The sequence below is a fragment of the Ranitomeya imitator genome, chromosome 10 (genome assembly GCF_032444005.1).
Source record: "Ranitomeya imitator isolate aRanImi1 chromosome 10, aRanImi1.pri, whole genome shotgun sequence".
Classification (NCBI taxonomy): Eukaryota; Metazoa; Chordata; class Amphibia; order Anura; family Dendrobatidae; genus Ranitomeya; species Ranitomeya imitator.
The window spans coordinates 31,188,492-31,203,597 of record NC_091291.1 but is presented as its reverse complement, the minus strand read 5'-3'; the positions used below and the strand labels follow the sequence as shown (position 1 = coordinate 31,203,597).

At 42.8% G+C, this 15,106-nt stretch overlaps 1 protein-coding gene across 2 annotated transcripts in view; it reads left to right on the top strand.

Annotated features, from left to right (window-relative positions):
- Positions 1-15,106, top strand: part of LOC138650946 (cathepsin D-like) — a 150,432-nt gene that overhangs the window by 115,719 nt on the left and 19,607 nt on the right. For both annotated transcript variants that reach the window (XM_069740834.1, XM_069740833.1), the window contains exons 2-4: positions 7,127-7,283; positions 8,645-8,768; positions 13,870-13,988. In XM_069740834.1, the coding sequence (XP_069596935.1) occupies positions 7,127-7,283; positions 8,645-8,768; positions 13,870-13,988 (400 nt within the window). The remainder of the gene's footprint in view (positions 1-7,126; positions 7,284-8,644; positions 8,769-13,869; positions 13,989-15,106) is intronic.

Below are 15,106 nucleotides of genomic sequence, written 5' to 3'. Positions count from 1 at the left end.
GTGCGGGGAGGTGGGGGCGGAGTTCCGGACGCGCATGCCGGAGTTCCGGCCGCGCATGCGCGGTCGGAAAAAGCAGTCCATCAGGAGCAAAAAACGTTACATGTAGCGTTTTTTTGCTCCCGACGGTCCGCCAAAGCACGACGCATCCGTCGCTCGACGGATGCGACGTGTGGCAATCCGTCGCAAAGGCGTCGTCAATACAAGTCTATGGGGAAAAAACGCATCCTGCAAGCACTTTTGCAGGATGCGTTTTTTCTGCAAAACGACGCATTGTGACGGATTTCAGAAAACGCTAGTGTGAAAGTAGCCTTAATGTGACGGTACCTTTAGTGTATGATCAGAGCTCTGCCTTGTTAGAAGTCCTGCACCTATGGGAGAGCCATCAATATGTTCACTTTTTTACATAGAAATTTTAAAGGGTCATTATCAAAGAACAAGTTATCCTCTATCTATAGGAGAAAACTTGCTGATCCTTCGGGATCCAACTTCGAGGACCTACTGTGATTCCAAGATTTGAGCGTTGGAATCCCGAAAATGGGGTCCTACAGCGCCCCCTCTGGATGGCCTTCGTCCCATTCATTTTCTATGGAACTGCTGAGTACAGTTCTTTCCGTCATTCCCATAGATGAAGAATGGAGCGGAGGCCGAGCACATGCACCTCGGCTTCATCTGATTTTCGTGGTTCCAAAGTCCCAATATCGGGATAGTTAGCCGTCCCCACTATCGGATCCTCAGTGATCTTTTTTTTTGGGGGGGGGATTAAAACCCTTTAACACCATTTCCCATTCTGAGAAAATGAAATAGGTATTGCCGCTCCTGAAAAAATAAAATCTGTCAAAATATAAAATTATCTATCTTGCACTAATAAGGCTGTAAAGAAAGACAGAGTTGAAATGCCAGAATTGCTGCTTTGTCATAAAAAAATATATAAATATATATTTTACGGTATTTGTTTTATATATACAGTATATATATATATATATATATATATATATATATATATAAATATATATATATACGGTACTTTTTTTATTTATTCTACTGTTTAAAAAAAACTTAGAAGTATGGAAAAAATGTTATGTGTCCCCTTTTTCTGAGAACGTTAAATAAATAAATTGAAAATAATTGAAAATAAAATAATATATTTATATTGTTTTTATTTTATTTTCAATGTATTTATTTATAGTTCTCAGAAAAAGGGGACACATAACATTTTTTCCACACTTCCAAGTTTTTTAAAACAGTAAAATATACCAAAAAATGTAAAAAAAAAAAAAAATCTATCATACTGAATTGCAAAAATCAAGTTGCCAGGAAATTTTTTTACTTTTTATTTTTTACTGTTTTCCAATACATTTTATGAGAAAGTGATTGATTCTGTTCAAAATTACAACTCGTCCCGCAAATAATGAAAATGGCAACTGAAAAATAGAAAAAAAAAAATATCGATGTTTCTTGGAAGAAAAGGAGTAAAAAACAGAAAGGCGAAAATAATTATTTCCTCCATTCAAGAGTAACTTAATACAAGATTCCTGATATTATGGTTAATTTGATATTGTAGTAGTTTGTTTTAAGCCTGTATGTATAGTTTTGATTGAGTTGTGCCAATGTTTAGTAATAATGAGTAATAGTAATAACTTTGGGTATTGTGAACGCCTCCGTTTCCCCTGCAGTTCACAGGCCAATACGAGTTTCGCAGAACTTGGTTTCGTTCTTGCACGTATCACAATTGTTTCCGTATAATTATTTGACCTTCAACTTCCTGTGTCCTGTATAAAACTACAAAAGTACTTACAAATGTAAAACTTTACAGAACCCATTGCTTTCCTGAGCTGTGTAAAACAATGTAAGGTCAGTCCTTGCAAAATAAGAAGCTAATGTTTCACAACTTTTTCACATCTTTTGATCAAGTGTGATAAGTTGGGGGAACTTTGCACAGACATCCTGCCCCATAACCTCATTACGGTCTTTATCGGAATGAGATAAAGTCACATGTATCTTTATCAGATCTGTACTCCCAGATGTATTCAGTAAAAAAACAAACTGGGCGGTTATACATGGTCAGTTACAGAGAAAATGGGGTAACACCCTAAGACCAAATTGTCTCTTCAGAAAAGAAGAGGACTAGAACTCTAGTTCCACCTATCAGAAGTGGCTATCCTAAAAGTCAATATCGACTGTCTAACGAGCCTTGTCACATGACTTAGCATAAAATCCAAAATCTCAATTTGCAGATACTGTGTTTCGGGGTAGCGCTCCTCATCAGTACAAAGTGTGTGTCACGCCGTAAGCGGCATTAAAGGGGCAGGACGGCGTACTGGGACCCGCACCTGTCCCTACCACTTTAATGGGGCCCTGGCTTTCCCTTATCTCAGGGGTACCTATGATGGTTAAGAAGCCCGAGCCGCCAGCGTATCCCTGTCTCCTGTGTAGGCCCTATCAGTGGCCCCCTCTCCCACCAAAGGAGATGGACTGCACCAGTGTAATAATACAACAAATAACAGGGTATACAGACAAGGTAACTAAAAATCTCAAACTCACCAAATGCTCACACAACCACAGAGGAAACACAGAGAAGGGAAGAAAAGGAATAAACTAGGAAGGAAAACAGGTTAAACATGCAACCAAAACAGCAGACACCAATCTCTGTAAATAAACCTCCAACACCAACACTACGCTCCTTCAACCTCCAAGCCAGGCAGTAGAACTGATCACTGACAATAGCTGAAGTCAGGACTGGGTCTATATAGAGGATCAGATTACAAAATCCACTTCAGCTGAGAGAGACCCAGCTCTCAGCAACTAAGCAATAAGGTTAACTCCTGCACTGCTGGCACAAAGCAGCCAGGTCAGAATATAGGTGAAGAGCTTCTGTTCACTGTGTGTGAACGAGGCCCAGAGCGCTGCGGTTCTCTGGAACCTCTCTGTCGCGGTAGCCCCGTGACAGTGTGAGACCTGGTTCTGCCCCTCATCAGTGCAAAGTGTGAGACCTGGTTCTGCCCCTCATGAGTGCAAAGTGTGAGATCTGGTTCTGCCCCTCATCAGTGCAAAGTGTGAGACCTGGTTTGGCTGTGTGAGAGACTTCTGACCAGATCTCACACTTTGCACTGATGAGAAGCAGTACCCCGAGACACAGGAGGTCTTTGTACAGTGAGGGAGAGCAGGTGACCATTATAGGTCACCGCTTCTCCTTCCCTGCACAACACCTCCTGTGTTTAGGGCTACAGTCCCTCCTCAGTGAAAAGTGTGACATCTAGTTTGGCTGTGTGAGAGACTTCTGAATAGATCTCACACTTTACACTGATGAGAGGCAGTACCCCGAGACACAGGAGGTCTTTGAGCAGGGAGGGAAAGGAGGTGACCATCACAGGTCACCTCCTCTCCTTCCCTGCACAAAGACCTCCTGTGTTTTGGGCTACAGCCACTCCTCAGTGCATACTGTGAGAACTGGTTTGGCTGGATGAGAGACTTCTGAATAGATCTCACACTTTGCACTGAGGAGGAGCAGTACCCGAAACACAGGAGGTCTTTGTACAGGGAGGGAGAAGAATTAACCATTACATGTCACCTTCTCTCCTTCCCTGCACAAAGACCTCCTGTGTTTTGGGCTACAGTCACTCCTCAATGCATAGTGTGAGAACTGGTTTGGCTGGGTGAGAGACTTCTGAATAGATCTCACACCTTGTACTAAGGAGAGGCAGTACCTGGAGACACAGGAGGTCTTTGTTCAGGGAGGGAGAGGAGGTGGCCATCACAGGTCTCCTCCTCCTCTCCTTCCCTGCACAAAGACCTCTATACAGGTCACTGAGCATGCCCACAACACTCCCAAATAGAAGTATATGATTTATTTGTGAGTGGTGTGGTGTATTCTTTATGATCTATACATAGGTGTTACTGTACCCATCCTTGTAGTCCTGCCTGTGACGGTAATGAGATGATTGTTGGAAAGTGATCTCTATAGAATGTGCCAGGCAATTATGAGATTTAGTGGTGAAAGTGAAAACTGCAAGAGCTCAGTGATTTTTTAAAAAGTCAGTTACATGTAATAGTTAAAAAAAATCTAATTTTTTTATTTTTAAATTTGGAGTCAGATGTCCGTATAAATCGGATCGAGATCTATAAACCTGTCACGCTTGGGTTGGGAGAGTCGGTAGCAAGCCCATGCATTGAGATCCAATCTCTGCAGATTTATTCCCACGGGATATGTAATAATTCACTGACTGCTGGGGGTCTCACCGCTGGGCCTCCCCACTCATCCTAAGAACAGGGCTGAGAAATGCCATATCGGACTGGAATGTTGGCTATACCCACTAAAAAAAAAAGTGTGAAACACATCGCAAAAAAAAAAAACATCCCTGAACTGATTATTTTGGAATTACAGACTAATGATAATTGCTAGCGAGCATTATATTTGGTTGCATTTGTGAAAAAATGTGTGCAAAGTCATAACACAGTGGCAAACATAGAAGAGATGGGTATAGCCGAGATCAAAATGAACCCCCATTATGGTATCACTAAGTCCTCAAAGTGTTGGAGGCCCCTGGGCATGTTCCCCGGTCTATAGTGCTGATTCCAGAAGGACTGATATTTTAGACCCTTTTTATGACTATTGGGCCATTCCTAACCCTCTTTTTATCGCTCAGTATGAGGAAGTATCAGAACGTTCCTGCCAGCCAATAGCAAAAAAAGATGGGGCTAACCTGGATCAAACCCCTCTTTGCATGACCATGAACATACTTTTTCTTTAAGAGCTTGAAGTTTCAAGGGTGCCCAGGGTGAGACGTCAAGCTCAGCTACTTGAGAACAAGTGTCTTTGATTTGTCCATTGTCCTACAGACGTGTGACACATCGCTTTTTAACAAGACCAAATGGAAGTCTGGTGAGGACGCACTCAATAACTTTCCATTTATCCGATACATTAGATATGCATTCTGTATTATTTATAATGCAATCATTTTAAGAGACGTACTCCTTACACTGGGACATCTGCTTCTCTTGCAAATAATTGGCAAGTGATTGTAAGAATATAAAACCTTTCTGGCTGGTGTAATGGAAGCCTGTGATGAAATTACAAGATAGTAAAACTGCTTGGAATCTTTTGGACATCTTTATGTCACAGGTCCAAAAAAGTGAAAAATATATGTTGTATAATATGAGATTATCCTGCAAAATGTCCAAGATCTGTACACTGCATCCTTAATGTGCACTTGTCACGGGTTTGTCAGGTTTGACAGACAGTCATCCTGGATCCGGCTCTAGAAGGTCATTGCGATTAGCTCTTCAAGCACCTTCTTGATTTTTTCATCTCCTTTATGGAGTGATATCTTTCTCCCTCTAGGACCTAACAATTACCTCCATGTTCTGCTGCTAATTAACACACCCTTTCTGAAGGTTTAAGTACCTTCAGTCTCTTCAGCAAGGTGCTGGTGTTAGCTCAATTTCCCTCTGTCTGGTTTGAAGTACTTGTTGGCTAGTGTCTTCTTGGCGTACTCTTGGAGGATTGCTGGTGTGATATCTCAGTGGTGTTGTCAAGCTAAGTGTATCCCCTCATTTGTCCTCCCTCTCTGTCTTTAGTTGTAGTGGGGGCTGACTGGCGCTTACCTCGTCCTCTCTATATCCAGGGCTTATGGCTAGGGTCACGCAGGGATTAGGTTCCTGCTCGGCGATAGGTGCAAAACCTATTTAGGGATATCAGGCAAGACAGGGTTTTGTTAGATCTTCCTAGGGGTCTCCACTCTCCCCTTTCCTAGAGTTTGGGGTTCTCCTCCTTCTTCCCGATGTTCTGCACCTTGCTTCTCCCTCATCCAGCACTGGGTTGAAGGTGAAACGGCTGCATGAGTCAGCCTGTGGTCAGCCTGGAGTGGGTCATTAAGCTCCTTGTAGTGCTTCAAGAGCACAAAAGGGACTTTTCTTCCAGTAGGGGTCAAAGAGGTCCAGCAGCGCTACAAGATAGCAGGGGCATAAGCACTCGCCTTTAAGGTACAACACTCTATGGCTTAGATAGGGCCAAGAAGGTCCAGTCTGATCTGTTGTGTGTGAGGTCTGTCCCAGGTGAAGTACACTTGTTTTCCTGTGTAAGAAAGAACATGAATTTGAAGGGCCAGGTGTTTGCCACAGCAAATGGATGAGTGAAGAGTGCATGCGCCACAGAGAACCACACCAGAAAAGTTTGAAAGCCGATGCCCAAGTGTAATGAGGAGTGCCATGGTAGAAGACGGTTAGGAAACTTGACTCCTGTGTGCCGGGGAACTTTTATGTGATAACTAAGAAAGGTCGTCCTGCAAGTGTGTGCAAATTGCCAGGAAATATATTGATAAAGAGGTGACCTTTAAGGGGGATAGTGACCAGAGTTTGGGCTGCACTGCTGAACATAATGACATATAGACTGTGGAAGAGTGATGGAGGTGCTGCTGAGGAAATTGCCAGCAAATATTGTCACAAGTCTTAGTGAAGTATTCTCTGACTGCTTGCTCGACCTGCCAGCAGCCGCTCCATGGATATAACCTGGAGACCCTGCATAAGTCCAGATCTCTACATATGGGATAAAGGATGAAGGCCAGGGTTCTAGGAATTTAGAATTTTCTGGTAAGAATCGAGAGGTCTCAAAAATATTAGCTTACGTGTGCAAACCCCTACTATAACATAAATACTTTATACATTTTAAAATACTGACTGATAGCCCATTAAATAGACACAAAAACAGAAAAACACTCTATAAGCAAAAAGATGGGATGGAGTGAGATATTGAACCAAGTGTTTTTAAGCAATCTTAAAACTGGATATTGCTGGCAATGTTAGGTAATCCCTTCATGTGTGTCTAACACCCGCGAGACATGCAGGTGCGGGGACTTGAACAATATTTTTCGAGCATGCCGAAGACACTCGGTTAGCACCAAAGCATGCTCGGATAACGCCTTATCCCAGCACCTTCGCTCATCACTATTACTCTCCAAACCTAGCAAATGGGCTGTCAGGGTTCCCCTGGGACCAGGATTTGTCTATGCCTTTAAACATATGTGTTATGTGCGGAAAAGAACTATGCATCTGGATGGGTGCTACATCACTAAAGTCAGGATACAAGATGGGACATTGAAGGGATGTTAAAATAAATTTCTTTACGTTTCAGGATTCCCCTCAAGAAGGTCCAATCCGTCAGACGTACGCTGAGCGACCGTGTGACCACAGAGGATCTAGAGAGCCAACTTTTGGAAAATAAAGGAGTCAACCTAAAGCCAATTAATTATTTGACACAAATCCCGGAAAAACTCACCAATTACTTGGATGTAAGAAGGATAAAAAAAGATTGATGAATGTTCGTCAGTTTTGAATAGCCGGGGATGTTAGCCATAAGCATGGGTCATCTATTGTGCCTCGTGGTTTTATATGTTTTTTTAGTTGTTTCAAGTAATGGCGGTAGGATGACTGAAAATTAGTTTTGTGGGGTGCAATGACTCCCACTGATTGCAAAATAATCACTCACCTAAGCTTTGCTCTCTCCGAGGAAGGACTCTATGGACTTTCTATTGAGGCCATCTTCTGTCTCAGAGCAGGGAACCACTTGACTGAGCACCTTTGCCCCTTCGTTTTAACGATCGGTGGGTGTCTTATCACCTTGATCGTTCTCTCTCACTTCATTAAAGTGCAGTTACACTTTAAGGAAAGCAAGAAATAAAATGTTCAGTAAGTATTTTTTGCTGATCTTCAGTTATAGTACAGAGCTGACTTATTTGCTTTGGGCAAAATTCAGTCTTAACAGTAGGCAATGTCAGGAAATCTAGGAGTGCCCCTGTATTCCAGGAGTTCAGGTGAATTTTCAGAGTAGGCCATCATGTGTGTGCATGAGGAATAGCAGTCTTTCCGGCTATTATATCACCAATTTTGTCCTCTGCGAGCTTTATCTCGATCTTCAGTTGTCTCTGAGCTGGTAGGTGGAAACTAATTACTCAGATGCTCCTATATACGAAAACACAGAGACATGAGGGATTTCTGATCTCCTGCTTCTTATAACACATGGTCAGAATCATTTGCAGTATAGAGGATGTTATACAACAATACTGAGCAGTGTATCTGTGAATCCAGCACTGAAGTGAGATCAACACTTACCAGAAAACAGCAGCACCATGTCCATCTGCCTTTCTTTCTCACTCTCCTCTTCAGCCTTCTCCTTCTCTATAGACTTAAATCGGCAGCTGTATTCTGATCCCTCAGTGAGTTGACAGTCCGACTTGTCTTGAGCAAGACGGCTTTCAGTTATTGTTTAAAAGTACATGGTGAGTCCAGAAGGAAGCAGGGAAGGGAAAAAGTAATGCATACATGGTGAAAGATGCTTATTTTGCTGATCAGATACCTTACGAAATTTCTTATATTTCCTTATACCATTAATTTAGGCTTTTTTTTCATTGTTTCCAAGCAGAATTACGAATGCAGCTCTGGGGTATAATATAGGATCAGCAGAAGATAAGGAAGTAGTTAGAAAGTCATGTATTACAGTCAATAAATAATAATACGTAAATGATTAAACAAAGAAGGCGCTAGCAGCACTGTGGTGCGGGGAACCACATGGTGTGCAGCGCTACGGCCAACCCTACCCTCCTGATAAATACGATCTCTCGGCGTCCTGACCGTTTTTTCTTCTATCTCACAGGCCCAGTACTATGGAGAGATCTCCATTGGAACGCCTCCACAGAAGTTTACTGTCATCTTCGACACGGGTTCCTCCAACCTCTGGGTCCCTTCCGTCCGTTGCTCCTTCTTTGACCTAGCCTGTTGTGAGTAATAAAGCACACGTGATCGTTGCCCCTCCATGTCACGTTAAGCATCTCAATTCTCTCTAAAGGAAACCACTCCAAGGGCTTTTATTTATTAATGAATTATCTATTTGCAGAACTTCATCAGCGCCATCAATTCAGTTTAGAAATAAATATGGCCTCCCGGGGCCAATTATTCCCGTTGTTGGTCCAGAAATACTTTGGTGGTTTTCACCTTCATATTAGTTACCGTTCTGAGAATTCGGCAGATTATCATTTACTCTCGGATCCGTATGGGGAATAGATCATCAGTCAGAGCAACGGGGAACACTTCACAGAGCGAGCGCGGGCTCCAAGCAGGGATGCGGCCATTGCTTCTCTCCTCTCCTCTGATCTATGGTTGTTTAGATATATGGCTTCAGATGCTTATCCGGAGGTTCATTTAAATTCTATTTCAATGGTGCAGTCACTGCAAGAAAAAAAATGTTTTGAAGGAAACACAGACCATCAAAGCACTTAAATGGTTTAGCACTCCATTTTAAATCCTCCTTAGCCAGCTATACAATAAGAAATCAGTCAAGAGGCGGAAGAGAGATTGCTTCCTTTAGGAGACAATGACATTACTAACCTTCTCCGTTCTCTCCTCCCTTAAAAAAAAACATTAGAAAAAAGCAATGTCCTCAAATATTCATGCCGTCCTAATGTAATGTATTAGGAGGAACGCAGCGCTAAGGACTTTTTACTTATGACCGGTGGAGGCTAAACTGTAGACTCAACTTCCTCAGTATTAGGAGATAATAAGAGTAGGCCATGTGGCTGTTCGGTGGTCCCTAAGAAGTGGAGGGGTCATCTTTTAGAAACCAATATGTTCTCTATAGGCTAGCACTGGACAGCGTAAGGGCAAGCCATGAGGCTCTGATGGTCCCGTTCTTGGTTGGTCTTCTTCACGTCATACGGAAAAAAAAGGGATGTGGTCTTTTGTCGTCTTCATGTTGTTTTACAATATTAACACACAAAGAAGTGAAAAAAATGTACAGGAATGGAAATGGCATGGGGAGGAGGGTGCAAAGACCCCCTATCAGAGATAGTTAGGAAATTGTACGTGAGCAAATTTTCATTTTAGAGAGGGATCATAGCTCAGAGCTACTAAAGAGAGAAGAGTTGTTTGAGGTGGGTTTCATGCTTAAACAGAATGTGTCATCAGAAATTGACCTATAGAGATTTGTTTGTGTGTGTGTTTAATGCATTTTAAAAATAATGTTGGCTATTTTGCATTTATATAAATCCCAATCTGTATTAAAAAAAATTGAAATCTTGCAGTTCTCACACCGGCCACTGGGGCTTTTTTTAGACTCTAACTTCCTGTAGTTTCAGGAAACAACACATGTGCATTGAAAGCAATGAATAGTCTCTGACCCTATCTTTTGAATTGAAGCAGCTAATGATTCTCTACAGAGATAATTGTGAAGGGAAGGGAGCAGGGTTGGCTGTGTTATCGCCTATTGTGATTGGTGAATCATGTGTTACCTGTCATTATAATTCTGCCTCTGATGATAAGAAGCTTTCTGAAAACTCTTTCTGAAAGAAAGAGTATCAAATAGCCATAATGGTCAGTGTGAAAATTGCAAGATGACTTATTTTATTTTTTACTTAAGATTGACGTTTTTTTTATCACATGTAACACAAAAATATTATTTAAGCAATAGGTAATTTTCTGATCATAGTGTCCCTATAAATTAATGGGTAGAGAGAATCTGCACATATACGTATGTAATCCTCATAAGTTACTAAGAGAACTGGAGAACAGGGGAAGTACCACAATCGTAGAAGGGCAAATGTTGCCCTTATCTTCAAAAAAAGGAAAGAAGATGGAGGCAGGAAATTACAGGTCGTAAATACCAGGAAAGATGATTGAACAAATTATTAAACAATATGTATGTAAATACTTGGATAAGAGTAGAGTAATTAACCGGAGCCAGCATGGGTTTGTAGCAAACATGTCATGCCAGACTAATCCAATTTCCTTCTGTGATGGAATCACTGACTGGGTGGATCAGGGAAGTGTGGTGGATATGGTATATCTCAACTTCAACAAAGCATTTGATAAAGTATCTCATACTATCCTTATTGAAAAAATGAACACGTATGGGATTGACAAGTGTACGGTTAGGTGAATACATAAATGGCTCACTGATAGTACTCATAGAGTGGTAATAAATGGTTGCACATCCAATGGTAAAAGTGTTTCAAGTGGGGTACCACAATGCTCTGTCCAGGCCGCAGTGTTTTTCAACATTTTTATAAATCATCTAGATAAGGGAACTGAAGCTAAACTAATCAAATTTGCAGACGATGCAAAGCTAGGACCCACCAGCACTTCCTGTAGAGAAACAAAGCCTGTCCCCGCTTACTGTAGAAAGACAATAGAAAGACCCATCCTCACTTCCCATAGAAGGGCAAAGACCCACCCCACTTCCTGTGTAGAGACAAAGACTGGCCCTCAATTCCTGTAGTAGAGAGTCAATGACCATCTCCCACTTCCTGCAGACAGATAAAGATCCGCCCCCTCTTCCTGTAGAGAGACAAAGACCCACCCCCACTTCCTGTAGAGAGACAAAGACCCACCTTCACATCCTGTAGAGAGACAAAGTCCATCACCACTTCCTGTAGAGAGACAAAACCCACCCCCAACTTCCGGTAGAGAAACAAAGACCTACCCCCTCTTCCTGTAGAGAGACAGACCCACCCCCACTTCCTGTAGAGAGACAAAAACCTACCACTACTTCCTGTAGAGAGACAAAAACCCACCCCCCACTTCCAGTAGAGAAACAAAGACCTACCCCCTCTTCCTGTAGAGAGACAGACCCACCCCCACTTCCTGTAGAGAGACAAAGACCCACCCTCACATCCTGTAGAGAGACAAAGTCCATCACCACTTCCTGTAGAGAGACAAAAACCCACCCCCACTTCCGGTAGAAAAACAAAGACCTACCCCTTCCTGTAGAGAGACAGACCCACCCCCACTTCCTGTAGAGAGACAAAAACCTACCACTACTTCCTGTAGAGAGACAAAAACCCACCCCCCACTTCCGGTAGAGAGACAAAGACCTACCCTCACATCCTGTAGAGAGACAAAGTCCATCACCACTTCCTGTAGAGAGACAAAACCCACCCCCACTTCCGGTAGAGAAACAAAGACCTACCCCCTCTTCCTGTAGAGAGACAGACCCACCCCCACTTCCTGTAGAGAGACAAAAACCTACCACTACTTCCGGTAGAGAGACAAAGACCTACCCCCTCTTCCTGTAGAGAGACAGACCCAGCCCCACTTCCTGTAGAAAGACAAAGACCCACCCCCACTTCCTGTGGAGAGACAAAGACCCACCTTCACATCCTGTAGAGAGACAAAGTCCATCACCACTTCCTGTAGAGAGACAAAACCCACCCCCAACTTCCGGTAGAGAAACAAAGACCTACCCCCTCTTCCTGTAGAGAGACAGACCCACCCCCACTTACTGTAGAGAGACAAAAACCTACCACTACTTCCTGTAGAGAGACAAAAACCCACCCCCCACTTCCGGTAGAGAAACAAAGACCTACCCCCTCTTCCTGTAGAGAGACAGACCCACCCCCACTTCCTGTAGAGAGACAAAGACCCACCCTCACATCCTGTAGAGAGACAAAGTCCATCACCACTTCCTGTAGAGAGACAAAAACCCACCCCCACTTCCGGTAGAGAAACAAAGACCTACCCCTTCCTGTAGAGAGACAGACCCACCCCCACTTCCTGTAGAGAGACAAAAACCTACCACTACTTCCTGTAGAGAGACAAAAACCCACCCCCCACTTCCGGTAGAGAGACAAAGACCTACCCTCACATCCTGTAGAGAGACAAAGTCCATCACCACTTCCTGTAGAGAGACAAAACCCACCCCCACTTCCAGTAGAGAAACAAAGACCTACCCCCTCTTCCTGTAGAGAGACAGACCCACCCCCACTTCCTGTAGAGAGACAAAAACCTACCACTACTTCCGGTAGAGAGACAAAGACCTACCCCCTCTTCCTGTAGAGAGACAGACCCAGACCCACTTCCTGTAGAAAGACAAAGACCCACCCCCACTTCCTGTGGAGAGACAAAGACCCACCTTCACATCCTGTAGAGAGACAAAGTCCATCACCACTTCCTGTAGAGAGACAAAACCCACCCCCAACTTCCGGTAGAGAAACAAAGACCTACCCCCTCTTCCTGTAGAGAGACAGACCCACCCCCACTTACTGTAGAGAGACAAAAACCTACCACTACTTCCTGTAGAGAGACAAAAACCCACCCCCCACTTCCGGTAGAGAAACAAAGACCTACCCCCTCTTCCTGTAGAGAGACAGACCCACCCCCACTTCCTGTAGAGAGACAAAAACCTACCACTACTTCCGGTAGAGAGACAAAGACCTACCCCCTCTTCCTGTAGAGAGACAGACCCAGCCCCACTTCCTGTAGAAAGACAAAGACCCACCCCCACTTCCTGTGGAGAGACAAAGACCCACCACCACTTCCTGTAGAGACAAAAAGAACCACCCTAACTTCCTGTAGAGAGACAAAGTCCATCACCACTTCTTTTAGAGAGACAAAGACAAAAAATAAACATCTTGTAGTGATGTTTTTGGGGTTAAAACAACATAATTTTTATATACAGTGATTTGAACATTGTATATTTACCATATTATCTATCAATAATATCAAGTTTTCTCGAAAAAGTGACCATTCAAGTACTAAAAATAGTGTGCTGACTTTCTGAGGCAGGTAGTGTGTTCATGGCACAACACAGACTTATGCTAATATTTTATATGCATTGCTATATTATGAGTTTGCATGGCATTGATATGTGATACCGCACTTATACTTTTCAGTGAGCCCTTATGGATACCTCTGTGTACCTGCAAGTCCATACAGTCATGGAGGCACCATACCGGAACATTCACGGTCCGTGCAAGTTCGAAATACAAACCCATAAAGACTCTGTGCTGCTGTGCATGGTCCACTCACAATATCAACTTTTGGCTCAATTGAATACAAAATATTTCCAATGTATGGTGTAATAATGTTTACTGCTTTGCTATTTCGCAGGGTTCCACAAAAAATATAATTCTGGGGCCTCCAACACTTACAAAAAGAATGATACAACATTTTCAATACAGTATGGAACTGGAAGTCTCACTGGATTCTTGAGCCAGGATACGGTCACAGTAAGTTCTCACCGTATCAAATTGTTTGAAGGTTAGATCTTCTCATTGGTACTCGAATGGGACTGTCAGCGTTGGATCTAGGTTGGTGGAGGCTCCTCCGCAAAAAAATAACCAAGGGTCCCTTCTCCAATAATTGTTTGCAGATCCATTAAATGGCAACCTAACAGCATTTTGGATATTTAGCATGACCAATCCTTTCTCCAGTTCGGAGATGCTCTTCTGATAATGGCAAGAAGCAGGCATACTTGGCTACCACATTTCTTCTAGTTATCTGTGAAGTCGGAAGAACTTAGCTCCAGTCATTTAAGACTTAAATAAATAAAAAATTAATATATGCACAGCAATGCTAAAGCAGCTTGTTGTGCACATGTTCCATCTTTTTGAGCTTTTTTTAAGCTCTTCAGGCTTCGAAAGCAGGAAAGTGGCTAGAAGAAGTGACCATTTTTCAGGCAGCTTCTGTTTGGAATCCACTTGCTTACAATCGTGATCTAAAGTGTTGGCGCCCTTGAAATTGTTCCAGAAAATGAAGTATTTTTTCCTGAAAATTATTGCAATTGCACATCTTTTGCTATACACATATTTATTTCCTTTGTGTGTATTGAAAAAAACACAAAAAATAGGGAGGAAAAGGCAAATTGGACATAATATCTCAGAAAAATCTAAAAATGGTCTGGACAAAAATGTTGGCAATGTAATATTTGGTTGCACACCCTTTGCAATAAATAACTGCAATCAATCACTTAATATAGAAATCAACATCCTTCTTACACCTCTCAACTGGAATTTTGGAGCACTCTTCTTTTGCAAGCTGCTCCAGATCTCTCATATTTACAGGCGCCTTCTCCCAGCAGCAATTTTAAGATCCCACTACAGGTGTTCAATGGGATTTAGACCTGGGTTCATTGCTGGCCAGTTCAGAACTCTCCAGCGCTTTGTTTCCATCCATTTCTGGGGGCTTCTAGAAGTTTGTTTGGGGTTAGAGTCGTACTGGAAGACCCATGACCTAGGGCGCAAACACAGCTTTCTGACCCGGGGCACTGCATTGCGACTCAAAATCCGTTTTGTAATCTTCAGATTTCATGATATGTTGCACACAGTAAAGGCAGCCAGTGCCAGAG